Here is a 27,832-nt window from a genome sequence, read left to right as displayed (position 1 = left end):
TGCCCCCGACTCCCGGTCGGGCGGTGCGATGGGCGGGGCCTCGGCGGGCGGTCCCTCGGCCGGCGGGGCGGGGCTCAGGGCGCGCTGCCTCGGGGACCTTGCGGGGAGTGGGGGCTTCTCGGCGGCTGGAGGGGAGGAGCGTCCGGTCAGCGGCACATCGGAACCCGTGTCACCTGCGGGAGGAGACGGCGTGAGCGCAGAGGGCACCTGGCGGGGGCCCTCGGGGAGGAACAGGGGCGCGGGTGGGAAGGGGAGATCCGGGAGGCGATGTTGATCGGGTTCCCCACCCCATCCCAGACTGTTTGGCTTTGAGCACAAACTGCAGGTTAGGCCGCCATCGCCAACCCTCCAAGTTGACTGCTGCCCCGCCCCCCCCCCCCCACCTGGAGGCTGCCACTTCCGCTCAAGGGGCACTTGAATCACAGGGACCCTCTGGCCCACGCCGTGGAGCCCTCCTTCTAATCTTCCAGGATGGCTGTGGAGCCAGGAAGGTCCCCAACAGACCCAGCCTGAGCCCCACCCCACTACCTGAAAGGTTCTGGGCACTTTCAGGCCACGCTCTAGCTGTGTGGCCAACAGGGTCCACAGTGACATGGTCAGCTGAGGGCCTGACCTCGCAGCCCTTCACAGGTGCCCATGCTGTGAGAAGGTGCTCAGGGTCAAGCCCAGCCCAGACACAGCCACCCTGCCCAGGAAACGGTCTTGGCCACATGGCCTCTCCGAACGCCCGTGTCTTGCTCTAGGGATAAGTAGGATTCATAGAAAAGAGCGGAAGGTTATGAGGTTCAGAGGCAGAAGCCAGGAAAAGGCACAGGAGTGGCAGAAGCACGTAGGCAAAGGCTCTGCCCACGTGGCATCTCCCACAAGCTCACTTCTAGTCTCCAGTAATGTACGTCCAGGAAGAAATCTCAGCTTATGCATAAAGAAAATACTGCACCAGGCAGTGCCACCTGGGTTTGCTAGAACACCCTACAGAGAAGGGATGGACCGCCTCTCCCCAGCTGGACTGGTAGACGCCCCTCTCCAAGTGTCCACAGGAGAGAAAAACAGGAGTTCCTACCCTCCTGTGAGAGAGCCCCCCATGTACTGGCTCCCAAGTGCCCACCAAACACCCAAAGGAAATGTGGAATGAACCCCAAACCCTGCACAAAAGGGCTGAATCCTCTTTCCTGTGGGTGATAAAGTGAGGGCAGCACCTTCTAGCTGCCCAGCAAGGAAGCCCTAAGCCCCTGCGGAATAGGGACACCTGCTTCCACCCTTGCCTTGCCCCCTCACGGCCCATCTTCATCCTCACCCTCACCTTCTCTCCCCCTCCTCTCCCGAGAGAGGTACCGGCCTGGTCGGCTGGCTGGTGGGCTCACTGGCTGTGTGGTGGCCCCTCTGCTTCCCTGTGCCCTTTCCCTGAGCTCTTCTCTGTATGATGCTGAAGGGACCTGATGCTCTTCTCCGGGACTCACTGCTGTCACATGGGCTTTAAGCAAAGCCCTGGAGCCTTTAGGGACAAAAACATGTTCCCCTTCCCATGCAGCCCCCACACAGCCCTGTGCTCAGACCCCTCTGGGATCATGACTAAGATTCATGGGCTGAGCACATGCGTTAAAGAGATCTTCAGACAGCTCTGGATCCTGACATCTCAGCTGGAAGCTGAGACTCAGATGATCTCCTAGGAAACATGCAGCTGGAAAAGAGGCTTAGGAGGAGGAAGAGCAGCTGCTGGAGAGTCTGCAGACGTTCAGGTTCAGAGCAAGAGAGGCAGCTGGTAGGGGAGAGGAGCTGAGGAGAGAGCAGGCGTCAGGTGGGTGGGTGGGGCCGGGAGTTACATGTGCGTGGACTCGGGGACGGTCGTGTGGGGCTGCGGCTCGGGGCCATCGGCCTGCAGAAAGGAGTCCACGGACTTGCTGCTGAGGCGGAAGGGTGCCAGGCGGTGGAAGTTGCCCGGAGAGCAGGGGATCTGCACACGGGCCCTCTGGGAGGGCACCACAGTCTCCCCCGGGGACAGCCAGGGAGGCACCCTGGAGAGGATGCTCAGGTCCTCATCCGGGGAGAACACGGGGTTGTCGATTCCTAGGAGAAAGGGTAGCAGTTGGTCAGCTTCCCAGGTGAACCCAGGACGGCAGGGAGAGAGAGAGTGCCGCTCTGAGGGTCAGACACCAGCTCGTCCTACAGCCGGCATCTGGAAGGTCACCTGGAAAGTGTGTGGGGGTCCACGCCCTGCACACATGGCAGGCAGGACATATGCTAGCTCCCTTCCCGGGAGCAGAGATGCCCACCTGCCACTCACCCCACGTGGACCCAGCACTCGGCCTCCCTGGTGCTGTGGTCCCCGTCCAGTGGCCAGTGACCACGCTCACTTCTACGGCCGGAGGAGGGCCAGCCTGCCCCTCACCTGAGGGGGAGTCTGTTGCTGTGGTGTCCTGTGTTACGTTTGCCAGGAACTCGATCCCACCACTCATTTCGGCACCGTAGTCCGGGGCCTCCTCTGGGTCTGATAGTTCCACATCTGGTGACGAGGGAAGGCAGCATAAGGGCAGGGGGCTGGGTGCACACAACCCCGCTTAGCGCCCTTGACTGACACCCTTGACCAGCTTGCAGAGCGCCCCAAGGGTGGTCATTGGCCACCCCCTCTGGGTAGCTTGCAGGGTGGCAGTGCTCAGGTGGCCAAGCCAGCACAGGGCTGTGCAAAGCGAGGTTTTCGCTCCTACACAGGGGCCACGGTGAGTGCCCGCCTCTGCCCCTGCTTCCCCTCCCCAGCACGCCTGGCCTTTTGGAGGACGGGGCACACTGGAGAGGAGGCCTGCTCGAGTGGCACTCTTCTTGTGGCTGTAACGTGAGTGAAGACCGACCGGGACAGGGGATGTGGAGCCCACCCGAAGGGCACTGCCCAGCAGAGTGGCTGGGGCCCTGACAGCAGCCCCTTAGCCAGGGCAGGACAGGCAGGACCCTGCAGAGGGACCCGACTGCCAGTGAGGAGGGTCTCCCTAGCGGGACAGGGCTCCGCACGCCTCCCGCCCCGTCACATGCGCCCTGGGTTCCTGCTGGTGCGCATCCTGCTGTGGCCCCGGCCAGTACCTTTCTCCTTAATGGTGAGGTTGTGCACGGGGCTCTCCATGGGCAGTTTCCCGTTGGGGATGCTGCTGTTTCTCTGAGAAACAAAAGGAAAAGTGTTAGCAGGTGTGGGCGTAGCTATACCGGAGCCCTGACTGCCCCAACCTGGAGCCCTCCAGAGCCCCTTCTGTTGGGGGGAGGGAGGGTTACAGGGGCAGAGTCCCTGGTCCCTGCCCAGGCCTGTCTCTGGGGGTGCCCTGGTGTGACCCCATGGTCCCTCTGCCAACAGCCCCGCACCCGCTGCCCTCACCCGCTTCTGGGCACGTTCCCTCTTATATAGCTTCGCTGCCTTCTTGTTCTGATTGATCCCAAGCTTGGCAGACTTGAAGGATTCCAGGCGCTTCCGCATGGTCCTGTGGAAGATCTCCTTGTCTTGCTTCTCGTCTTCATTCGGAGTTAGTTCGTGCCGACTGTAGAGATGCTTGTACTGGGGAGGGGGGAGCAGCCAGCACGGTCACATGGGGACACCTTGCATGGCTGGGCCCCCAGCAAAGCCAGACAGACAGAACTGGGGATGTGAGGACCCAGGGACCGGGCTGGGAGCCCTTCTCTACTGCCAGCCCTTCTCTGTGCCCCATACAAGGACCCCGTGACAGGGCCAGGCCCCCCGGGCTCCGCACACCCACCTCCTGCCGCGGCTTGTACAGGTACTGCTGCAGCGTGTGGTGAGTGACCATGTCCTCTGTGTCACGGATGCTTCTCCTTCTCTGTTCCAGGGACTGCATGTCCAGGCACACAGCACTGACGTTCTCCCTCCTACATGGGGACCATGGTGATCGCCTCCCCTTCCCCCGTGAGCCTGGGCACCTCCAGCCTGGGAGGCTTGTCCTGGGAGTCTTCTCCCTCAGGGTTTCAGCTGGACCCCATGAGGCCTTCCCACCCTCCCCCAGGGCTCCCTGACCCCCTAACTCCTCCCAGCCCAGCACCTACACACCAGCTGACCAAGCTGCAGCCCAGCAGCACAGCCCAGCACGGGCAGGGGCCCGAAGTCCAGGGTCAGTGTGGGGCGACCAGGGACGGGGCTTCAGCCCCAAGCCTCTGCCTGGCCCTGCCAGCACCCTCTTCTCTTAGGCTCCCCGCAGGGCAGACACTAACCTTTCCGGCAACTGTGTTTGTCTGTGCAGGGAAAACACGCCCCGCCTGCCCGCCGCTCTGGGCCCCCTCCCTGGGTTCAATCCAGGAGTCTCCACACATCCCATTTACACTCTCAGTTGCCTCAAGGTACCCAGTGGCCAGTGTCTGTCCAGAGGGGCCCTGCTGCCGGTGACTAGGAGAGACTGGGACTCGAAGATCAGGGAAGACCCCACACACAGCAGCCCCCAGGGGCTCGACAGGAGGCGCCCGGGGGAGGGGCAGCTCCTTCTGGCTGAAGCCGGTGTGGCCGCAGGCACGTACAGGAGATAGGAGACAGAAGCCTCCACGGTGGAGGGCCGAGGCGTGCTGAAGTCCACGTTGACCATGTTGTCAGTGCTGGGGGAGCGGATGAAGGCTAGCGACCCACGGCGTTCTCCCTGCGGAGAGGAGACGGATTGCATCGGCCCACACCTGGCCTCCAGGCACCCACCTGCACCCCGAGAGCTCAGGCCGCAGCTAAGGCCTCTCTCGAGCTGAGTGGTTGGTGCTGGTGGGTTGAAGAATAAAAGTAAAGACAGAAGCAAGAATGAAGAACCCAGCCCCCCAGCGGACACGGCGCACCAGGAAATACGGTGGCTCCTCACAGGACTGGGGAGGTGTCTCTTGTCCCCACTGGGCACTGGGGGTCCCGACCGGCTGCCCTCAGTTCCCCCGAGAAGGGAACCCTCCAGCCTCCATCCAGAATTGAGTCAGATTAAAACCACGTAGAGCAGAGCCTGACATGAATGAAAGTCAAAAACAGCCACTCTCCTTGGGCGGGAGTGTGGGGCCACGTGCCAAGGGGGCCATAGAGAGAAAGCAGGGACCCCTTAGGGGAGGACATGGGGCTGTGAGGGTGCCAAAGTCAGGGAGGTACAGCCCAGGAGGACACATCACCCAGCTGTGACCTGAGCTGGCAGAGCCAGGCCTGACCGGGGAGGAGCCCGAGTCACAGGCCAGGGGCACTCAGTGTGCTGGGACCCTGCCAGCAGCCTGCGCATCCCACATGGGGGCTGGGTCCTTGGCGTGACCAAGGGACACAGGACTTGGCCAGCAGACAGGGACAGCACTGTACACACTGTCAGGACAGTCCCCCGCCAATCCATCCAGGCTCTAAGGCCGCAAAGGCCTCTGTGGTCCCACCAGGCAGAGATTAGTGCTCCCAGCTTGCCCAGCCCGGAGCTAGAGGTGCAGCGCCCGGAGCTTCTGGCTGGGGCTTTGGGGCGAGCAGGGTCGGCCTGGCACTAGCCTAGTGGATGGTGTAGAGGCCCTTCTCTTTCCTCACGTCCCTGTGGCCACTGCCTCTCTCTGCCTTGTAGTGACCCCAGGCTGTGTTGGGGCGTCAGGCTGTATATTTGGGGTAGACAAGCCCATTGGAGACAGGACTCACTTTTCCTCTGAAGGCACAGATGTTTCCAGGGCTCTGGCTGCACCCCCCCGTATCCCTAGGTTTGCCAGGATGGACCCACCCCTCCCGGTGGAGTGCAGACCCCTAGCTCACCAGGATCTGCATAGACCTGAGCTGGTGAGGCGCCAGGTGACCTCAGGACCCAGGGGCCATGTGTGGGGCCACAGGTGGGGAAAGGCAGCTGGGTGATCAATGTAGTGGCCAAGAGATGGTCACATGTCTGCACGGAGAAGCCAGGAAGCACTGCTTGGCATGTGGGCACTGGGGAGGGGCAGCCAGACTGTATGTCCCAGGTGCAGTGGGATTTGACCTGAGACCCACCAGGGCTGAGTCGCTTCGACACATCCGAGTACTGACTGAGTGGCTGTGGGTTTGGCGCGGGGCATGTGGCAGCAGGAACAGCGAGATCCAGAGTCACCACGCAGCTTGTACGGGCGGGCTAGCCCCTCACCCCTCCACATGCTCCCGGAGCCCACTCGCTGACCCCACCCCCGGATGCACCCACCAGCCACTGCCCGGCCCATCGGCCTCCAGGACATGGGACTGGACCCATCTGCCCGCAGAAGGCAGGGGCTCTGTGGATGCAGGGACCAGGAGATGCGGAGGCCGCCTCAGAACCACAGCCTATGACCGGGTACGTCCCATTTCACCCCACAGGACTCAAGACCTCCCTGCTGCGTTCCCCTGTGTGTGCATGTGTGCATGTGTGCACGTGCATGAACACACTGGAGGCATGCATGTGCACGTCTTCGAGCACGATGTCGGGGGGCATGGCTTCATCGTGCCCTACCTGGCCTTAGACCTCAGACCCAGCAGGCATCCTGCAGGGAGCCGGGAGGGCTCTGTGCCTCAGCTCCTGGAGCCGCTCTCCCGGCTTCATGCCATGAACTTGTTGTCAGCACCTCGGGATGCAGGCAGACGCGTACGTGGGTGCCGGCTCACTGGCCTAGACCCCCGAGGCTGTCGGCATCCCATGTCTGCGTGTTGCTTCAGCCCCCAACTCCAACAAAGAGAACAGACAGAATGTCCTGGTACCTCGGCCACATAGCTAATGGCATCTTTCAAGTTGAGTTCGTGGAAAACATTCAGAATCCGATCTCGTGACTTCTGTGCCGACCTTCTCATAAGGATTTTGCTGAGGAATTTCCTATCAAAATTGGACCACCTGTGGGGTCAAATCAGCACCGAGGTTAACACTTGGGTGGACCATGGGACCGCAGTGGCGTGTGAGGGACAGAGATCAAGGGCTCCCTCCCCCGCTCCCCAGACTTGTGATGGACATGGTCTCCCAGGAGCGGAGACCCAGGAGATGCACACCCCTCCACTCCGAAATTTATTTACTGTAACAACCACAAAGGTGAGTTTTTAATAAAAGGAGTAAACCTCAGGGGTGCCATTTCCCATCTATGCTCTGCTCTTACCTTCTTGTCAGAATGTATGTAACATTCTGAATTCTGTCCTCTCATTTGATACAATACTGGAAAGCTTTCTATGTGACTACCTAACCCTTTAGAAAGGGCGGGGCCGGCTGAGAGCAGGGCCCTGGGGCACGTTTCACCTGCAGAAGGACTGGCTAGGGCAGGAGCCCCTGAGCTCCCACACTTGGAGAGAACCAGGCTGCCCGGAGGAGGCTTTAAATCCAGCCCAATTAGAACAGTGGCCAGTGGGGGCGCCTGGGTGGCTCAGTTAGTTAAGCGTCAGACTTTGGCTCGGGTCATGATCTCACGGTTTGTGAGTTTGAGCCCCACATCAAGCTCTGTGCTTCAGATTCTGTGTCCTCCTCTCTCTCTCTCTCTGTTCCGCTTCCCTGCTCATGCTCTGTCGATCTCTCTCCCTCAAAAATAAAATAAAACATTAAAAAAAAAAAAAAAAAAGAACAGTGGCCAGTAGGGGCGCCTGGGTGGCTCAGTCCATTATGGGTCTGACTTCGGCTCAGGGCATGCTCTCACGGTTCGTGGGTTCGAGCCCCGTGTCGGGCTCTGTGCTGACAGCTCAGAACCTGGAGTCTGCTTCAGATTCTGCATCTCCCTCTCTCTCTGACCCTCCTCCACTCATACTCTGTCTCTGTCTCTGTTTCTATCTCTCTCAAAAGTAAATAAATATTAAAAAAAAATACTGGCCAGTGGTCTGGGCCAGAACTCCAGAGGGACATCTAGCTGAGGCCCAGTGGGCCTTGAGTTAGACATTGAGGGGGAGGGGTTGTCCAAGGAGGAGAGGGCTGGGGGGGAGTCCCAAGGAGAGGAGGGCTGCAGGAGGAGGGGGTCCTGCAGGAGAGAGATCCTAGACGGAGAAGGGCTTCAGGGGGAGGAGTCATCCCAGGGGCAGGGGGTCCAGGGGGAAAAAGGGGTCCAGGGGGACGGGGTCCAGGGGGACCGGGAGCCCCAGAGGGTGGGGGTCCAGGGGGAGGAGGGGGAGCCCAGGGGGAGGAGGGGGGGCCCAGGGGAGTGGGGGTCTCAATCTGGCAAGCATCCTTCTGGCCCCCCTGAAGGCCCTGTTCTTCAGTCAGCCAGTGCTTTGTGGGTCTGAGTTATGGGGGTGTCAGCAGCTCTCTCTACCCTGTGGGTCCTCTGGTCAAAGGCAGAGGGAGGGAAGCTGACAGTAGAGAGAAGAAATGTGCCTCTAAATTTCCCCAACCAGGGGCACCTACAGCCACTTACTTATCTCTGAGATAATTGTGTCCAATTTGCCCGGATATATCCTCGATGGCAGAGAGGATGTGGTCAAAAGCCTTCCGCAGGAAAGAGAAGTGAGTTGGCATCACTTGGAGGGCTACACCTGCCCCACCTCGCCCCTCCCCCGCTCTTATACCCCACCCCCCAGTCCCCTACCCGGCCATGCAGCTTCTCATTGAGTTTGGGCTCTCGGTGCTCGCTCCTTTTCACCTTCAGCCACTGCACCAGGGGCTTGATGGTCAGGCCCTGGAAGACAGGGACTGACCTGGATGGCGGCAGGCTCCCACCCAGGCCCACTCTGGCCCGTGGCACCCAAGGCTGTGCGTCCACACTTGCACCGCTCTCCACAGGCACACGGGGTAAAGTGGGCCGCCCCTTATCCACAGACCTGACCTGCCTGAGGACCCCCCACTTGCTCCTTAGACTTTGACAGAGCAAGGTGAAGTGGGACGCCGTCCTGGGCGTGTCTGGTCCGTGAGACCTAACTGGAGCTCCGTGAACCACAGCAGCGGTTTTTAGGCCAAACTGTGCTGCGTCCCCTGTGGGGCCACATGAAAACCTACAAAACGGCTCTAGTTACTAAAATTGTAAAAACCAATTAGGGCCTGGAGGCTGGTGAGGCTGCCCATGGAGCACTGGGCTGGCGTGGAGGCTGGAGTGCGGTGGCCGCGGGCCCCCTCCTACCTGGAAGATGACCGTGAAGAAGACCACTATGATGGTGGTGCTGACAAAGAGGTTCCTCTCCTTCACCTTCTTCTCATCCAGAAGGACCACCAGAGCGAAGGCCACGGCCCCGCGCAGGCCACCGTAGGACATGACCACCTGGTCTATGATTTCCAGTTGCACCATCCGGTACCGGTTCAGGACCCAGGTCTGCAGGATGACGCCTGTGGGCGGGGCCTGCACTGAGCGGGCTCCTCCAGGGCCTCGGGCCAGCGGCAGCCACCGCTTGGGGGGCACAGCATGTGGGGCTTCCCCCCAAGGGCAGTGACAGGGACAGGCTGTGTCCTGAGCAAGGGGCCGCGGAAACACCACCCTGGAGCCCTACTCTCCCCAAACCCCCATGTCCACACCAGGGCTCTCTCCTGGCCACGGGTCAAACCTGCCACTGGGGACACTCTGTGCACCCCGAGCTGTGGCTGGAAGCTGTTCCCAGCGGCCCTGGAAATTCGCAGGGGTCCCTGTGACCGTGGCGGCCACAGAGAGGCTTGTGCTCTGATGCCTCAGCTGTAGGACCGCGCACTGTGCTCCGCTCGGCCGGCCGCTCCCTGCAGCCCCGGGCCCCGTGAGCTCAGACAGAAGGGGTGGGGGTCTCGCCCAGGAACTGCCCACCAGGGAGGGACAACAAGGGCTGGAGCAGGCGGAGGGCTCCTGCCTCACATGAGCCCAAATCTGCTCCTCAAGTGACTGCACCTACAGTGACTTGACAGGAGACCAGATGGATTCTTCTAGGTTCTAGAACCTTCCACCCTGACTCCCAGCTATTCTAAGTCCATCTCAAAGTGACGCATTCTTGAGAAAGCCTGAATCTTCGCTGAAGATAACCCATGGTCCCCAGACCTGCTGCTCACTGGGCAAGAGAGCTGCTCACAAACACCACGTCCGTGGCTCCCACAGACTCCCCACAGCCGGGCCCCAGTGTCTGCCCCCCATCATGCTCAGCATCCCTCAGTGCCCCCCACCCCCATCTCCCCAGCATCCCTGCCCCCCACTCCTGCCCACCCCATGCCCCCACCTCCCCCCAGCACCCTCACCAATGGCCCGGTACACGGAGATGAACACCAGTGTCAGGAGCACAAAGGCCGTGTTCCACTTCCAGATGCCGGGGTTCACGGCCGAGATGCCCAGGAACATGAAGATGATGGTCTCCGCCCCACTGGCCAGCATCTTCATGGTGTAGCGCACGGTGGTGGCCGACTGCTCGGAGATGTTGGCCTTCACGTACTTCTGGCAGCAGATGCCGCAGAAGGTGATGCTGGGGGCAGGCGGGCGCGCGGTGAGGCCGAGCTGAGGCTCAGCCTGTGTCTGGGGCACACGCCCACCCCCGGGGGCTGCTCTAGGACTGGGTGAGGTTCTGCCCCCGACACGCCCTGAGACCTGAACCCTGAGCCACCCAGTGGGCTGCCTCCGTGTCTGTGCTCAGCCTGGCATTGGCTGGCTCTGGGGGGAAGTGCCAGGGCAGATTTGGGTCATGGGGGTGCCAGCCAGCCTCCCACCCAGAGCATCCGGAAGGGTCTGCGTGTAGGCAGAGCTCTTGGACAATTCTGTGAAAACACCAACTCCTTATTTAAAGCCTGAATAGACCAGATTCTTCACCCCCACATCGCTTCTCACCCTTTAGGGAAGCGTGCCAGGCAGGTGGGAGTTGGGAAGAGACCCACAAGGCTGTGTTCCAGGAGGGGAGGGGAGAGGTGCCCTTCTCCCTCCACCCCTGGGCCCCCTTCCCCCTCCAGGCACAGGGGCCCCACCCCTGCACACCAGCACCGCCCGTGGCCCAGACGCCCTGCGGCTCTGATGCTCTGGGCCCAGCGAGTGAGGGGGACTCACGCCAGGATGGCCGACAGCGACAGCATCTCAGAAGTGAGGTAGGACAGGTAGGAGATGACGAAGACGAAGCCAGGCTCGATGATGCGCACGTGCTTGGTGAAGCGAGTCACCAGCGACAGCAGGAAGGCGAAGATGACCCCCACCAGCGTGCCCCCGAGGCTCACCACGAAGAAGGACACTGCGGGGCCGAGGACACTGGCTGAGCCGCCTGAAAGGCCCTTTGTGGCCAGGCGTGGTGGCCCCTTCGTGTGGGCGCGGCTGACCCGCCGTCCTTCCAGACCATTCCTTCCATCGTGGGTGGTCTGGTAACCCCCACAGAGGTGCCGCTAACTCAGCAAACAAGGGGCCAGTTCTCCTGAGAGGCCGCAGGCTCACGGAGAAAGCCCAAGAAGGGGGCCTTGGGCAGGGTTGTCCCTGGGCCCGGATACAGCCAGGCTGTCATTGTGCCTGTCTAGAGAACCCAGGACACCAGGGCCCATCCTCCAAGCAGACACACTGGTGGGTCTAGCGGGACAGCGGCCTTTGCCTCCCCAGGGTGGCTGGGACCCAGCAACACTGTTCATAAAACACACTGGGGACAGGAGGCGCGGCCACCTACACTTTTCCTGCACAGGATGTGAGTCCCAAGGCAGGCCTGGTGCCAAAGCCTGGAGGTGGTCCACGTGCTGGGGAGGAGGCACGGCCCCCACCCTCCGCAGGTGCGCGGGCCCACCTGCCACATACCTACGCCTTTCACACAATCCACACCAGTCACATTGTCACCGCCCAGCGTCACGAAAGATTCAAACACATTGTAGAGGACCTGGGGGGACAGAGAGGCAAGCATGACCTCGGGTGGGCCCTCGGCTAGCGCTCACTCTATCTCAGGCCTCAGGTCTTAAGATTGGTCTGGATCAAGCAGGCCATGGCAGCCACCTGTTTGGGAAAGAAAAAAAAATCATTGGAGGAAATCATCACAGAGCAGTAATGGTAAATAAGATGAAGGCCAAAGATGAGCCAGCCAGTTGGATATGAGAGGCAGAAGAACATTCTAGAAGGAACTAGAACTTTCAGGAGGAGCAAACTTGGTCCTTTCCTACTCTCAGCAAAGTAGGGGTGACCAAAATTTAACCCACTACATTTAATTCTGTTTCATTTTCCAAGGTGAAGTCAGAGTTTCCATTTTAGTGACTTTGCTGTTACATTGACTCCTGATTGTAGGATCACACCCCTTGGCGTCTTTGCATGCTGACATTTAAACCTCATTCCACCAAGATGTCTGAGAGGGAAAGCCCAGGGATGGTCTGCTAGGCCATAGCTGTGGAGGCTGTGCTATGTGTCCTGGGCCGAGTCCTCCACACCCAGGGGCCCAGAGGCTGCCAAGGGCAGGACGCAGGTTCCTGGGGAAGCCGCTTGTCTCTGGGCACTGAGCCTGTGCTCTCCAGGTCTGCTCAAGGGGACAGAGGACCCCAGAGGTGGGGTGTGGGCTGTTTCTACAACAAGAGGCATGCAGCAGGCTTGCTGACACTCGGGTGGCAGGCAGAGCGTGGGCACGCAGCCGTGAAGGGTGCTGGGGCCTGGCCCGCAGCTCGGTGTCTCCACGGAAATGCAGGTGGCGGGGAGATGGAGGCTCACACCAACTGTAAGCGGAGAACTCCATGGCTCAGGCAGAAGTTCGAGCTTCTCCAGAGAAACGAAGCCACAGCACAGAGCAGGCCGGCCTTGAAGGAGCTGTGTGTTAACATTTCTAAGTTCGAAATTAATTCTCAAATTCCCCCGAGAACATCTTATCTGCTGCAGAAGAAATCTGGTGCAGCACGAGCTTGGGTCTGCACTCTCCTGAGCCCTGAAGGAACATGAGGGGGGAGAGTTTTTTCTTTCTTTTTTTTTATGTGATAGTGAGTTTATTTATTTTTATTTTTTATAGCTGATCAAGTTTGTTTCCATAAAACACCCAGTGCTCATCCCTACAACTGCCCTTCTCCATGCCCAGAGGAGGGAGGATTTCTTAGAGAGACCACATGTATTTTAGAGCAAGAGAGACCTTCATGTCCTGCTGTGTCTGCAAAGCCCTTGGGGAGAGAGACAGGCTGGTGGCGCCAGACCCTCCGGCCCAGAGCAGGTGCCAGGCTGACCTGCGCGGGAGGGCGCTCTGCCAGCCTCCACGTTACCTGTAACTCACTTGCACAGAGGTCGTGGCCCAGTTTCCGGCTGGGTTTCGAGAACCCCATGCTGGCCACTGTGATGCTGGTTCCCGCATTTCCCGAACCCTCTGTTCCCTTTCGGGCAGCGGCAGCGTTGTGGCCTCACATGTGGAGAGCCCTCCAGCCCCTGCCCACCCCGGGGGGGCCCTGCCCAGCCCCCGGCTCCCCTCCCCCTGGAGACAAAGCCGCTTCCCGGGCACACCGGGCACACCGGCAGTGCTTGCTCATTTCCCCTCCCTAGTTCTGGTGAGTCTCGCTGTTTGTAGAGGCGCTCTGAGGGAAATCAGGGCGGGTGGTACCGACTCCGGGCCCAGAGTTGGAGGCGTGGGGTCGGCGGTGAGACGGTTACCGAGGTGGTGGGAGAACAGACCAAGAGCTGATTGAAGAGGGGGTCGTTCAGAGTGAGGAGGACGTGGGCAGGGGCCCCGCGCGGTGGGGCCCGCGTGGGGAAGGCTCCTGCAGCAGGAGTGTGGGGGGACAGGGACAGCACCCCGCCACACACACGGGCTTCTGGCGCTCCTGGAGGCTGCTTTCTCTGCCAGCCGCACCAAGGCCCCGGGCCCCGGCCAGCTGGCACTGCTTCTCCCTCCCAGGGGCTCCGAGGGGCTCCGCGGCCCGCCCGGCGCTCGCTCACCACGGTGACAGCGTCGTTCAGCAGCGACTCCCCAAAGACGATGATGAACAGGACCTCGTTGACGTGGACCTCCTCGAACACGGCCAGGACGGCCACCGGGTCCACGGCCGCGATCAGGCTGCCAAACAGGAGGAAGTCCAGCAGCCCGATGTTCAGGTCTCCTGCGGGGCAGGCAGAGGCTCTGAGCCTGGCTCGCTGACTCCCCCGCACCTTCGGGGGGGCTTCTTCAGGCTACTGTCCTACCGACTGCTGGGTTGGAAGCCCCTCCCCTGGGGACTCTGACTCTGAGGCCGGGGGCTGGCTGGCTGTGGGACCCTGGGTCAGAGCGGCCTGCCTCCCTCCCATGGGCTCCCGCAGCCTTCAGGAAAGGCTGGCCTCACCCCCACTGGGAGGCGGCTGCAAGCGGATGAGGGGCCTGGGGCACTGGGCCACGCACAGCATGCGACCGGACCCTGGCCCTGGCGGCCTGCTGTCCCGGGCTGCAGTGACCAGAGATGCAGATGGTGTACATGCTGGAAAGGTGGTCAGGGGCTCGACGGGCGCCGGGGAAAGGCCTCCCTGGGAAGTGATGTCTCAGCCCAGGTTAGAGCCGCCAGGACCTAGCCTGAGGGGAAGTGATGGTAGGGGACAGGGGACAGACAGGCCTCCCAGGGTCCTAGGGGCCACAACCGGCCTGGGGAAACCCTGGCGGACTCTGACAGGATGGGCCAGCAGGGGCGTTTGAGGGACAAGAAGGGAGATGGGGGCTCAGAGGGGAGGGACGGTCGGAGGGACCTTGGAGGAGCAGGTCCTTGGAGTCCGCTCAGCCTGCTTCTTGGAACGGCCCAGTGGGTTCCTGGCGCCCTCAGGGGCAGGGTGGTGCTGCACCCGAAGCCCCAGGGTCAGTCTGTGCCGGACACACAGCTCTGCCACCCAAGTACAGTTGCCCCATCCCGGCTCTGTCCAGGACCCACACCCGTTCTCAGCTGGGCGGGTGAGGGAGGGCCTTGTGCGGGAGCCTCCTTGGCACTGAGCCGCCCTCCCAGCCTGAATGCACTTAACCAGACCCCAGGGGCGAGTCAGGCCTGGAGGGCATGGGACCACACATGGGTGGGGAGAGACAGAGGCCATGTGGGGGCTGGACGCCTGCCCCTTCAGGCACATGGGCCCACTCCAGGGCCAGGACAGGGGCTTCCATGGGAGCCCAGGTCCCCCTTAGGGTCAGGCAGGGCCCCCTGGAAGAAGGCTGTCTCTTCAGAGAGATGTGGCCCTGGAGGGAGTTTTGCAAGAGCTCCGAAAGCCCCACAGCCTGGCTCCAGAGTCTGTGTCACCAAGAAGTGACACGTGTTAGAACCAGCTTCCAAAGAGTTAAAATGTCCCTTTCGAAATGGGAACCATAGAGTTTGCTTCTCCACCTCCAGGCCGTGCTGGTGGCGCAGGGCGGGGGGACACAGTCCTTCCCGGCTGCAGACACCTGGCACTTCCACCCGCACATTCACTTTTGAGGCCACTCCACTGTTAAACGCGTCCTGGCCAGGGGTCTCTCACTATCCAAGGGCCCTGACAGACCCAGTGGTACATTCTGGAAGCCAGTCACTCCAAGCAGGAAGTATCCCGGGGCCAGCCTGCTCTCCTCTCCTGGGGGACAGTCCACTGCCCCTGAGAAGTTCCCCAGGACCAGACTGCACTGTGGGCTCCTGACCGCCAGGCTGTGTGTCACCACCATGGGCGAGAGGACCCGAGGCTTCACCCGCCTGAGGGGACCTCTTTGACTGCCCAGAGCCTCCGCTGGGCCCTGCCCCAGCCCTGTCCAGGCGTGTTTGGCCCCAGGTCACCCTCTGGGGGTTTCTCTGGGCTGGGCCTGGGGGTCGTGTCAGATGGCAGTGGGACTCGAGGGAGCATGGGTGCTCCCGGTGGGGTAAGGACAAAGTCCCAAGGTGACAAATGGGGCAGGTGAGGTGACTATTTCCGTCAGGGGAACTTTGGACTCTTTCTCAATGCATGTCCTTTGTTGTCAAGGTTTTGAGGGCTTGATCCACACAAGGAATGCCGTGCAAGACTCCTCCTTCAGTCGGACAGAAACCACGGATCCAGGCCCACCAGGTCCTGCAGCTGCTGGTGTGTCAGGCCTGTGGCGCCGGCACCCACTTCTCGCCGGTCGCCCCAGTGCTGGGAGCTGGCCCCGCAGGCCCAGGATGCAGGCGGCCCGCCACAGAAGCCCCGGAGGGCCAGCATCAGGACTGCGGGCCCATCTGCGCGAGGCTCTGGGCCTCACCTGCTCGTTTTCCAGGTAGATAATGACCAGCTCCAGGTGGGTGGGGCGCCCCTCAGCTCCACGCCAGGGACCCCAACTGCAGGCAGCACTGGCCCGGGGCGGGAGCTGAATGGTGACGGCGGTTTCGAGCAGGTTTGGGTGGGAGCGGCCGATGGCGGTGTCCGCCAAGGCTCCATGCTGGCCTCTGCCGAGGGGGCCCCCCCCTCCCTTTCCCTGGGGCTTGCCGGCAGGGAAGTGAGGCCCACTCCCACCTTCTTGCTGAGGGGAGGGGACAGCAGCTTGGCTGTCCCACCCACCCCTCTGACCGCCCAGCCTGGTTGGACAGGACCTCATTCCCAAGCAGGACTAATTGTTGTTGACTAATTAACCCTTACTGTAGACACGCCACTCAGGTTAGTGGACCCACCAGTGACCTTTGTCACCCTAAACCCTCACCCTCTCGCTGGGTCTGTGTTCTGTGCCCTGAGCCTTGCTAAACGGGGTGCCCAGAGCCTGCTCCCGCAGAGCCCGCCCCGTGGACCCCCCCGCGGCCAGCGAGCCTGCTCACCCATCAGGCCGCTGAGGAAGACACCGTAGAGGGACAGTCCGGTGGTGGCCGCGTTCCACACGGTGCCCACGACGGCGTACAGCAGGATGGTGCCCAGGTTGCTGAAGAAGAGCCGATTGGGCATGAAGTAGCCGGCGTCCAGCACGATGGGCGGCAGCAGGTAGAAGAAGAAGACAGTGGGGGTGAGCGTGAAGGAGGCGATGTGGTCAGCCGCCCAGACGATGCCTCCCAGCACCAGGCCCAGCACGATGAGCAGTGCGCTCTCGGGGACGACGCTGGTGACCTTGTGTGACAGGTGGAAGCCTGCGGGGGAGGGGGCAGTCAGGGGCGCCAGGACCCCTCCGGGCGAAGCCTCTGGGGCGAGGGGGCTGGTCCAGGGCCACTGCGGGCCGCTTCCACACGGCAGCTTTCATTCTAGAAACGCAGTGGGTGCTCAGGCTGATGGAGAGCAGGAGCGGGCGCTGCCGGTGACCAACCTCCCGGGCCTCCCTGTTCACATCCGGGAGGGGGCTGAGCCCACTGCTTCCCTGGGGGCTGCCTGCTGGCTCCGTGGACAGGCCAGCCTCCTGGGAGGGGCACGGACACGGGCCTGGGAAGTGAGGCGCCACATCTGGGTCTGTGGGTGCTTGCCTCCGGCCCCACTCACGTGGCTGGGAGGCCCTGCCTGCCCACCGTTGACTGCTGTCCTCTTGGGACCTGGCCCCCAGGGACACCCTCCTCAGGGTCCCCTTGCCTCCTGCTGGGAGAATAGCTGTCTCTTTGTGTGGGCGGCAGACGCAGCTGGTGAGGGGCGGGTTTGGGGGCAGGTAGAGCCTCCTGTGACAGTCAGGCTGGGGGAGGGGGAGTGGCTCCGGATCTTGGAGACAGAAGCCCCGAGGTGGGTGGGCAGAGCCAGGGCACCCACCCCCAGGCCCCACTGGCCCGTTCCCTCATCCCTCCATGCTGCATTTGGCTCAACCTCACCCAGCATGTCTCAAGGTGCTGGAGGCCGAAGCGCGGCAGCCTTTTGACCTGCCTCAGTGGGACGGAGAGGGGGGCGGGCCGGAGGTCCCGCTGCCGACAGCCAGCCTCCTGGGCCATGGGCCCTGTGAAGGCCTGTTCTCTGAGTGAGGCAGGCTCACAGACAGACTGGGGCCCATTTCCCTTCTATTTTATTCTATTTTAAGACTCAGAGAAAAAGTTAGAATTCCCAGGTTGAGCCCAACTTCGAAATAGTTGGAATGCTGACTGGAGAGGCTGACTCCCGTGGCCCAAGCCATGTTTGGGATACTTCTCTTTTTCATTCACTGAAGGTCTTTGAAATTCCAAGGAGGCCTGTCTCCTGAGGAGCCCAGCCCCCAGCCCCACGTGGAGCGTGTCAGGGACAGGTGGGTGCAGAGCACAGGGTGTTATCTTGTGAGGCCACGGGGGCTGACCGTGTCCCGTCCTGGGGATGCTGGAGGAGGGGGTGGCTGGTCCCACCCACCTCTCACACCAGGTGCCTGCCCTGAGCTCTGCCCTTCCTCCCTGACTGTTCAATTGTGGGGTCATCAGGGGGGTCAGACGCTGGCTCCCCAAGGAGTTGTTCTTTCCCTTGTGCACAGTCTCCCATGTCTGGCTGGGAAGCAGAGAGGTCGGTACCCACATGGGATTCTCTAGGGACACGGTAGTCCCACTGACCCACGTGGTCCTGGACCAAGGGCCTCCTCCGTGCTCTGGGAGGGGCCAGGTTTCAGCTTGTAGAGACAGAAAGGGTACATGTTCTGGGACCTGAGGGTCTGCTGAGGGTCCTTGCCCAGAAGGCTCTCTGGTTCCGCTGCTCTCCAGCCCTGGTCACACGCCTTCTACTCCCATCAAGTTCACACTCATCAGGTGAAAGCGGCATCTCTGCACCCCTGCCCATAGACCCCCACCCACACTGCCTCCCAGGATGCCCTCAGAGGGCGGCCCTGGCCAGCACCTCAACACTGCCAGGTGACTGACAATTACCAAACCATGCAAGGGCACATGTGACAAATGGCACAAGGAGGTGGCCGCCCAGAATGAGGGAGGCTGTGTGTGAACACGGAGGCCAGGCTCCCTGGAGGCCCTCAGGGCTGCCCCAGCTCGGCCGGAAAACATCCAGAGGGTTCGGCCTCACTGTGGTGTACAGGCTCATGTCCCCCAAGGGTGCCATCTCTGAGACCGGGAGAGGCCCGATACATGCAAGGAGGTCAAGGGTCCCACGCTCTGTGCCCCGGGCGGCACCTGGCACAAGGCCACAGACGGATGCGGCTCTGCTGTGCTGGCACCCCCCAGCACCCTGGCCTGGGCCTGTGACGGTGGGGCCACCCTACGCTTTGCGAAGAGATGGGCACCCCTGAACCCTTGCCAGTCCGCACCCTGCTGCAGACACCAGACTGCACAGGTTCTAACAGCCCCAAAGGCCCCTGCGGACCCCACTGCTGAGATGCCCCAGAAAGGATTGGGGCCTGTGTCCCCTCCATCTGGAGCCTGCCTGTTCATTTGTTAATGTTCAGAGACAGCGGGTTTATAATTTTCTCTGTCCCGAAGGGTTGGTGCCCAGGAGCTGTGTTTACGAAGGGCCCTAGTCCCTGCCCAGAGCTGGCTGGCTCTGTCCTTGGTGGGGCCACTGGCAGGGGTGACTTGCCGTGGGACGGAAACGCTGCCCTCCTGCCCCCAAGACTCCCAGCGAGCCCCAGGCCAGGGGGCTCCGACCCTGCCCACCAAGATGCTGCTTTCTGCCGTCGCCGGTGTCCTGCTGGGCCTGCGGGACAGGCCAAGCTGGGAACAGCCTCCTCGGTGGCTCCGCGTGCCCTTTCAGGGCACATCTCCAGGGAGGGGCACCAGCAGCAGGTGCTTTTGAAGGATGGGCGTAGGGTGTCCTCATGAGCAGAGCACTGAGCACAATAGGCCGGGGTCAGGCTTATCCTGAACAACGGAGGACACGGTGTCCCCAGGCAGAGCCCGCCGATACCACAGGCTAGGCCCCAGGGCATCCAGGCATGGCGCCCCATTACCATAAAATCTTATGAAATCAGAAGATGGGTGGATGAGAGAGAAGCTGACTCCAGACCCGATGCTCCCACTCAGAGGTGAGCCCCGGAAATGCACATTGAGAAAGAAACGTACTCGCCCTGGGCTGACAGGCCCTAGGCTGGACCCACACCTCCTGCAGGGCGGGTTTCTGGAGGGCGGGGCTTAGTGCAGAGCCCCCCTGTGATCCAAACAGAAGCGCCAGCCACACCTGCCCACAAGCAGGACACCCCTGCCCTCAGCCCGGGCAGGTGAGCAGCTGCCTGTTGGTAGATTGAAGGTGACCTTCTCCTGGTCCGAGTGAGGTCTGAGCATCTTCCCAGCTTTGGGCACTTCCATCCTCTGGTTGCTGTCAGTTCCCGGCACTCGCTGCTCCTTCCCTGAGGGGGTGGGGTGGGCTCCTCACGCCCTGGGTGGGGAGGCCACCCACCTTCTGAGGTGAGCCGGCTCACCCTTGACCTTTGCATTGCTCTGCTCTGTGCGGACATCGGTTTACATATAATTACTGGCCTTTGTTTTATGACTTCTGAGTTTTGTGCTTTAGAAAGCTACTTACATGTCCATGTTTCCCATGATTTTTAATGTTCAGTTTAACGTGGGCTTAGCAAACAAAATATGTAAAAATAATTGTGAAACTGAAGGACTGCCCGCCCAGAGAGAAAGTCTCCGCGCTCAGAAGTCGCTCCAGAAACCCCTTACTTTGTGCTCACCGTGGCGCTGCGCCCTCGCTCTCTGGTCCTGAGGCTGACGCCAGCACCCTCCTGTGTCGGGCCCGGGGAGCCGGGTCACACCCCTGGGTCGCACACGTGCTCGGGCCCTGAGTGTGCATGGAGGAGGGGCCGGGGCCCCGTTCTCTCCTTGGCTCCCGCCGAGGGGTTTCCCGTCGGGCGGTCGGAACTGCCTCCTCCTTGAGAACCCCCTTGTAGCAAGACTGTATCTTCACACGGCTTCTTCTTTTTTCCCTACTGCTGGGGATGTCCCTGTAGTCTGCAGTGGCTGCTGGTCCATTTAGGGCAGGTTCCTGCAGCCTCCTGACGCCCGTCACAGCGCCCAGCTGGCAACCTGTCCCACCTCGGCTGTTTCTCTCGGGTGTGCGGCGGGGCGGACGTCTGCATGGTCGGTGACCCCCAGGCAGAACGAGCACCAGGCGGCACGCACCTGCCCAGCCAGTGAAGCCTCCCACCCGGGCTTTTGCTGCCCCAGACTGCACCACCCGTCTTCCGACTATCCGCGCTGGGCACCCCCGCCGTGCCCCCTCCCCCGAGTCCGTGGGAACCTCCCAGACCTCCCGGCTCCACCAGCCGCTCGCTCTCTGCTCCACTCCCCCTGAGCTGGGTCAATTATCTCTCAGGTCTAACAATGCCTGTTTACTCGTGAAAATCCTCTTTACAGTTTCCCCGTTTTGTTGTCTTTACTGGAGCGCCCGTCTTACCTAGATTGTGTTGACCCTTTTCTAGGAGGTTGAGCTCTGTGGGGACTTCCCTTCCATTTCTTGGGTCACGGTTCCCCCCAGGTGTCTCCCCTTCTCTTTCCTGAAACGTGTGGCCGCCAGGTGCTTCTTTACCCTGTTCGTGCCTGACCTCACTTCGTGCGCACTCACAGGCCCAGGGCACTGTTCTGATTCCGCTTCTGCCTCATGTGGCCTCACGTGTCTTCTCCTGAGCTCGGGACTGGGTGCTGCTGTCCTCGTCCTGTGGGCCGACAGCCCTCCTGGGACCTCGGTCCCTGTTCTCAGCGGGCGTTAGGTTGGCAGCTTGGGCCCAGCCAGGGCCATGCCTCCTGGGCGTCTGGCCTCCTGCCATCCAGCACAGGCACCAGGGAGGGGGACAATCTCAACTGGTAGAGGTCTCTGGTTGATAGGAATTCTTTGTGAGTGAGTCCAGCCAGGGACTGGTCAGGCCTGTGGGCGGCTCTCCCCGTCAACCGGGACCCCTTCCAGAAGGCAGCTGCATTGTAAAGAGCTAATTAAGTGGAGACTTGATTGATTCTAAGTGGCAATTTGCTGGTGGTTCGGCAATTAAGCGTATAATGGGCATTTTAGGAGCCGGTAAGCCAAGTTCTTGCCAGAAATGTCCTGTAGCATTGGGCTCCTGTCGCCCTCGGGAACCACAGGGAGGGGCAGGGATGTGGCTCCCAGGAAGGGTGCGTCACCACAGACAGACCCTTCCTTCCCAATGTGGCTGCGCACCCTCAGGTCACTGTGAAAACCACCGATGCTGATGCCAGGGTGAAGGCTCCAGGCATGGCCATGGCCTCCACAGCGACCCCACCTGTGGGCCTGGGGCTCTGGGAATGAGGAGGGCGAGAGGGCAAGGGGGGCAGAGAGGCCCACACCTCACCACCGCCACCAGAATACCCAGCATCCCGCGGCTCAGGTGGCCTTGGCCTCCAGGAAGACCCGATTCCTTCTCACCCTTGTTCGCTACACCTCCAAAGAGAAGGATCCAGCAGAGGGGAATCTGAGCAGTGACCCCGTGACCTCCTCAGGACCCACCGCTCGGGGGGCCTCCACATCTGGCCTGGCCGGGAGCCTAGGCTGCGGCCATAGAGAAACGCCCTCCTCCTAAGGCTATGTGCCGTCAGGGTGGCCATGACCTTGGGCAGCGATTAGGTGCTGCAACCTTCTGCCTCAAAATCCCACAGCACCTGCTAGGGAACAGCCAACCCTTGTGGGCTGGAAGGGCAGAGAGCGTCTGAGCCCACGAGGAGCCCACGGCGCCGGCGGTCCCCGCACGCCGTGTCAAGGCAGCCGGCGACAGTGGCCACCCTGCGCACCAGCCCAGCCCCGGCGGGAAAGCCCCCAGCTCCCCACACACCTTGAACACCGGAGACACGGCCGCTCAGTGGGGTGAGCCCCAGCTCGGCAAATATCTGAGGTGCCGATGCAGGCAGGGCACGGGCTGCGTACTCCTAGGACTGACAAGACAGAGTGACAAGGACAGTGGAGGACAAAACCAAAGCGCACCAAGACGCACTGCGGGGAGCTGAGCGAGGCAGACCCGGAGCTCCCCGGCCGCGGCCGGTCCTTTCGGACAAGGAACGTTCATGAAGTGACTTCCAAACCCATGGGTAACTGATTGCCAAGGCCGGAGAGTTACAGCTAATTAAGCACGAACGCCCGGCTGCAGGGCGCTAACGACAGGGGACACACACTTTTTGTTCTAATTACAAACCCTCTGAGTGATGTTAAAGGTCAGGAGGCGCCGGCCTGCAGCCAGCCATTTCTGGAGCAGGCCCCGGACCGAGTGGGTGCCGGGGGGCCCCGGGAAGGTCATTGCTGACGTGTGTCACACCCCCTCGGGACGCAGCCGGGTACCCGGGGCCTGGGGTCGGGCCCTATGAGGCCACAGCCTCCAAGGATCTCTCAACAAGATTCAGCTGAGTCCACGCAAATACAACAGCACAGTAAATCCTTTGGTTTTACTTTAACGTGCGCGAGCCTCAGTAAATTAAACACTGCCTGACAGAATAACCAGACCAAGTAGTGGAAACCTTCCTGGAGAGAACGGGAGGACCTTGGGAGTACACAGGGGACCCGCTTCACCTGGGGGCACAAGCACTCGGGGCGGCCTGAAAGGTCACACACTCAGGTCCACAGACACACGGGCCCGCACACAGACAGCCCCCCCCCACAGGCACACACACAGAGGCACAGACGTAGACACAGGCACACACACAGACACACACGCGCCTGCACGTGTGTGCAGCACTGACTCTACAGGCGAGTGTGGGTTTCCTCCAGCACGTTCCCAGCACGGGACTGGCTCGGCGCCCCCTCCCCACCGCCCCGGGGAGAGAAGAGCCCCTCACTGGGACCTCAGGAGGCACCAGGGGAGGAGTTAGTTACAGTAAACGTGTCACTGCCCAGCTCAGGGCGGGAGGAAGGATATTCATAGTGTCCTCAAATATTACCCCGCTGACCCCACACCGCCCGCCTGCCAGGACGCTCCGGATGAGTGCTCGCAGCGCTGCCGGACGGGCCGGCCTGGCCTCCCCTCAGGAGGGTCTGCTTCCAGGACCCTGAGGGAAGGAGGCCTTCCGGGACTGGCCCTCCTGCTCACAAACCACAAGACGCTTTAGACATTGCATGCTCACAAAACTCAAGCAAACTTTGTCAATTTGTAAGTTAAAAAGTGAAAATTCTTAATAGCTTCTTAGGAAAGCATCAGAGTCTTTAATTCTGAGCCACTGGGAACGACAAAAGGGAGGACCGACGGGAGCACAAAAGGGAGGACAGGCAGGAGGACAGACGGGAGCACAGACGGGAGGACAGAAGTGAGGACAGAAGAGAGGACCGACAGGAGCACAGGCGGGAGGACAGACGGGAGCGCAGGTGGGAGCACAGATGGGAGCACAGAAGTGAGGACAGACGGGAGCACAGGCGGGAGGACAGAAGTGAGGACAGAAGTGAGGACAGACGGGAGCACAGGCGGGAGGACAGATGGGAGGACAGAAGTGAGGACAGACGGGAGCACAGGCGGGAGGACAGATGGGAGGACAGGCGGGAACACAGACGGGAGACAGGCGGGAGCACAGACAGGAGCACAGGCGGGAGGACAGATGGGAGCACAGAAGTGAGGACTGACGGGAGCACAGGCGGGAGGCTGGGACCAAGGCGGCCTCAAGCACTGAATGTGCGCTGACAGCGCCCTCCTCCCCCGGCCCCTCCCCTGGCCCCTCCGCTCCACCCCCCTCCCGGCCCAGCCTGCCCCGGCCTCATATGCAGCACCCCACCTACACAGAACAGCACGTGTAAGCTTTGCTTTCTTATGATCTCGTGACTGGCTCTAAATTGAATAGAAACTTGAGAGCAGGATCTGTGACAATTACACCTTCGGGGCCAGGTCCTGGTGGGGTCGCACCATTGTACCAACTGTCCCCGGGGGACAACCATTAACCCTGGAAAAACTATGTCCAATGACGAGTTAGACACCGAGGAGAGATGGAGAGAAGGCAGACACTGGAGGGCTCCAAACCTTGAGGGAAAGGGTGGCAATGGGTGAGTTCCCTGCTTCCTTTTTTGCTTTCATTTTCCTGACTTCCCTGTTTTTTATGGCTTTCTCCAGAGAGCAGGTTCTGGCTGGGGTTGTGCAGAGCAGTTAAAACTGTAGTCTTACTGGACTGAGCTAGTGGAAGGCGGAGATGAGAGGGACCGCGCAGCTCACACTGAGAGGCCAGCCTCCCGTTCTGCACGGGAGCCATTTCCAAATTCCTGGCTGGTCCTTGAATTACCCACAACTTCCCGTCACACAGGGGAGACCTCTGTGGAGTCGCAGTCCGTTCCCGGTCAGATGACGATGCAGCATGCACCAGCACCACAGAAGTCAACACTCTCCAGAGGAACACATCCCGCAGTCTCCACCAGGTATGAGCTGCTGTCCCGGAAACAGCCCCAAGTTCCCAGACACATGAAGAAACAGGAAAGTGAGGCCCACACATCGGTGGAGACCTCAAGATGATCCAGACATTGGAATTAGCAGACAAGGAGTTAAAAAAAGCTACTGTTGGGGCACCTGGGGGGCTCAGTCGGTTAAGCGTCCAGCTTTGCCTCAGGTCATGATCTCACAGTTTGTGAGTTCGAGCCGGGTTCTGTGCTGACAGCTCAGAGCCTGGAGCTGCTTCAGATTCTGTCTCCCTCTCTCTCTGCCCCTCCTCCATTTGCTCGCTCACTCTGTCTCTCAAAAATAAGTAAAAATTAAAAAAAAATTTTCAAATAAAAAAGCTACTGTAACTATGCTTAAGAATATAAAAGGAGATATGATTGTAGTGAATTAAAAAATAATAAATCTCAGCAGAAAAGGAGTTGGCAGTTCGTTGTTCAGTAAGAGCCAGATAGCGAATTGTTTAAGCGTGGAGGTTATGCAGTCCGTCGGGTAGTTAGCTCGGCCACTGTGTCACAAAACACCCACAACACACAGCAGCAGACGGCACACGTGTGCTGCGAGAAAACTTGATTTACAAAGACTTGATGGCCATAGGCCATCGTCTGCTGACCCCTGACATAAAAGAAACCCAGAAGAACCAAATGAAAATTCTAGAATTGAAGAATTCAGTATCTGAAATAAGAGATTCAATAGCTAGACCTGACAGCAGAGAGATGAGAGAAGAGATAGTACCTCGAAGTCAGGTTGGTGGAAATGATCCAAAGTAAAGAACAAAAATAAGAAAGGTAAGAACGTGAACGGAGCACCAGTGGCCAGTGGGACAGTGTTGGAAGGTCCAATAGATGTGTAAATGGAGTCACAGAAGGTAAGGAGACGGAGGATGGGGTGGAAAAAGTCTGAAAAGATAATGGCCCCAAATGGCCCCCATCCGGTGAAAGATATAAATTTACAGATTTGAGAAGTCCTGCAGATTGGGTTTCTATCTGATTTCTGTTTCTACTGATGGGTCTTCAAGCGAAGTTGGAACAAGCCTGAGAAAGGCTGAGGGTCCAGGGTGACGGAGTGTGGGTGGGGAGGGGCCTTGAGGACGTGAGATGGGCACCTGGAGTTTGGGGAGGGCTGAGGCAGGGGGTGAGGCCAGGCAAGGGCCTCAGAAGAGGGGGCAGGGGGCCGCCCCAGCCTGGCCTGCCCAGAGGCCCTCGGATCAAGCCGGCTGCATTGAGCCAGTGGCACACGGGGTGTGACAGCTGAAGGCAGCTGGCAGTCGGGTCACCAGGACCCTATTTAACAAAATGACTCCTGGAACTACCGCTGTGGTGGGCACGTCAGCCACAGCAGGAAGCGCAGGGGCCACACCAGAACCCCACGGACCCCAGCGCCAGCACCGTGGACCCCTGCCTCCGCTCGGGGTGTGGACGGGCCACAGAGCGCCAGGCACTCACTGTGTCCCTGGGGGCTGCACAAACCAGGAAGGCCTTGTTCCTCAGAGTTTGAAGTTCCAAGGACACGAAAAGTTAATCTCGATCTGGTGGTTGGCCAGAGGCTTGGAGACTGACCCTAATGATCAAATTCATTGTAAAATCCACCAACACAAAGATACAAAGATGCTTGGCTCTGGGGGGGGGGCAGGGGCCGTGAGGGGCCCCCCAAAGGCTCCAAGGATTTTACAAGCAGGTTCTCTGTAGGGGAGCAAGTTTAGATCATTGACCTTTACCCCTTCATGTGAAAATTCCAGCAAGGCTATTTTCTCTGACGACATTTTTGCTGCAGATAATGTGTGGGCAACGTCCCAGGGTGTCGTGGCCACTCACGTGGCTGCCTTGGTCACTGCGGTCACTGCTATCAGGGTGTTCCTAACACCGTCCCCCGAGGCCAGGACTTTGTCATGGGCCACTGCCTGGACACGGAGCAGCAGCAGGAAATGATAGGGGCTATTGACTTTTGATATGGATGTGGCTCACGGGGGGGGGGGCCAGGGACATTCAGGAGGAGCGAGCAGTGGGGAGGGGTGGGGTGGACAGGGAGCTGGGGTGCACCCTGCAGGCGGGGGGGCAGCCTTCTGGGAGTTTGGGGCAGAGCCACTCAAATCCATAGAAAACTGTGCCAGCAACAACAGACAGCCAACGACTTCGGGGAAAACAAAAGGTTGTACTGGAAACGGGAAAATGGTCCCATGCCGCCTCTTGGCTATGAAGACAGTTCATGTAGTCATAACGCACAGTACCGAAATTTTGGTAGAAAATGCCAGAACTTAGAGAGTAAGCATGTGGGGGTGGGGCTTTTTGTGTTAACTCCCCTGGCCAGAGCCCCACAGCTGGTGAGCTCACGTCACAGCCCCTTCCCACCTGGGGCACCCCGTGTTTGGTCCTGGCCAAGAGAGCGGAGCATGCCCAACGTTCGCTAGCAGGGCCAGGCGCACCGGCAGACGTGCTGGCCTCTCTGGGCACAGGGAGGCCCACCGCTAGATGAGGTCTGGGCAGAAGACCCCAGAAAGTGATGGTCGCAAGACTGCAGGGTATACAAAGTCCATCACTTTCCTCTGAACAAGCAATAAAGGTATGGAATTAAAAATGTAAACCATAATGCCATTTACATCAACACCAAACAAAGAAAAACAAAACAAAACAAACAAAAATCTTAGGTAGAAATCTAACAAAATATGTACAGAACCTACATGAAAACATACAAACTTGGATGAAGAAACCAAAGGAGACTCGTATAAATGGAGAGATATTCCACGTGCAGGAGTAGAAAGACTCAGCACGGTCAAGCTGTGACTTCCCGGCATGACCCCTGGACGCAGCGCAATCCCGATAAAAAAATTCTAGGCTGTTATTTTATCATCTGGAGAGACAAAGGACCCAGAGCGGCCAGCAGGGCCTTGAAGGGGAAGCACACAGTCGAGGACTGACACTGTGACACACACAAGACGTGTGTGGAACCACAGCACTCAGAGAAAGGACAGACAAG

The 27,832-nt window shown here is 60.2% G+C and overlaps 1 protein-coding gene across 1 annotated transcript in view; it reads right to left on the bottom strand.

Moving 5' to 3' along the window:
* Positions 1-1,816: 1,816 nt before the first annotated feature.
* The window catches only part of SLC9A3 (solute carrier family 9 member A3), a 44,387-nt gene continuing 18,371 nt past the window's right edge, over positions 1,817-27,832 (bottom strand). The window contains exons 11-29 of the mRNA XM_029941304.1: positions 21,127-21,273; positions 19,690-19,858; positions 17,427-17,565; positions 16,816-17,029; positions 16,464-16,766; positions 13,663-13,823; positions 11,569-11,647; positions 10,846-11,023; positions 10,053-10,273; positions 8,983-9,185; positions 8,455-8,544; positions 8,284-8,354; positions 6,662-6,791; positions 4,501-4,616; positions 3,732-3,861; positions 3,356-3,532; positions 3,070-3,142; positions 2,387-2,500; positions 1,817-2,064 (exon numbers count right to left, since the gene is read on the bottom strand). Of these exons, the coding sequence (XP_029797164.1) occupies positions 1,817-2,064; positions 2,387-2,500; positions 3,070-3,142; positions 3,356-3,532; positions 3,732-3,861; positions 4,501-4,616; positions 6,662-6,791; positions 8,284-8,354; positions 8,455-8,544; positions 8,983-9,185; positions 10,053-10,273; positions 10,846-11,023; positions 11,569-11,647; positions 13,663-13,823; positions 16,464-16,766; positions 16,816-17,029; positions 17,427-17,565; positions 19,690-19,858; positions 21,127-21,273 (2,963 nt within the window). The remainder of the gene's footprint in view (positions 2,065-2,386; positions 2,501-3,069; positions 3,143-3,355; positions 3,533-3,731; positions 3,862-4,500; positions 4,617-6,661; positions 6,792-8,283; positions 8,355-8,454; positions 8,545-8,982; positions 9,186-10,052; positions 10,274-10,845; positions 11,024-11,568; positions 11,648-13,662; positions 13,824-16,463; positions 16,767-16,815; positions 17,030-17,426; positions 17,566-19,689; positions 19,859-21,126; positions 21,274-27,832) is intronic.

Source organism: Suricata suricatta, chromosome 6, assembly GCF_006229205.1.
Source record: "Suricata suricatta isolate VVHF042 chromosome 6, meerkat_22Aug2017_6uvM2_HiC, whole genome shotgun sequence".
Lineage (NCBI taxonomy): Eukaryota > Metazoa > Chordata > Mammalia > Carnivora > Herpestidae > Suricata > Suricata suricatta.
Note: the sequence above shows the minus strand (reverse complement) of the source record. Positions and strands in the feature narration are given on the sequence as shown.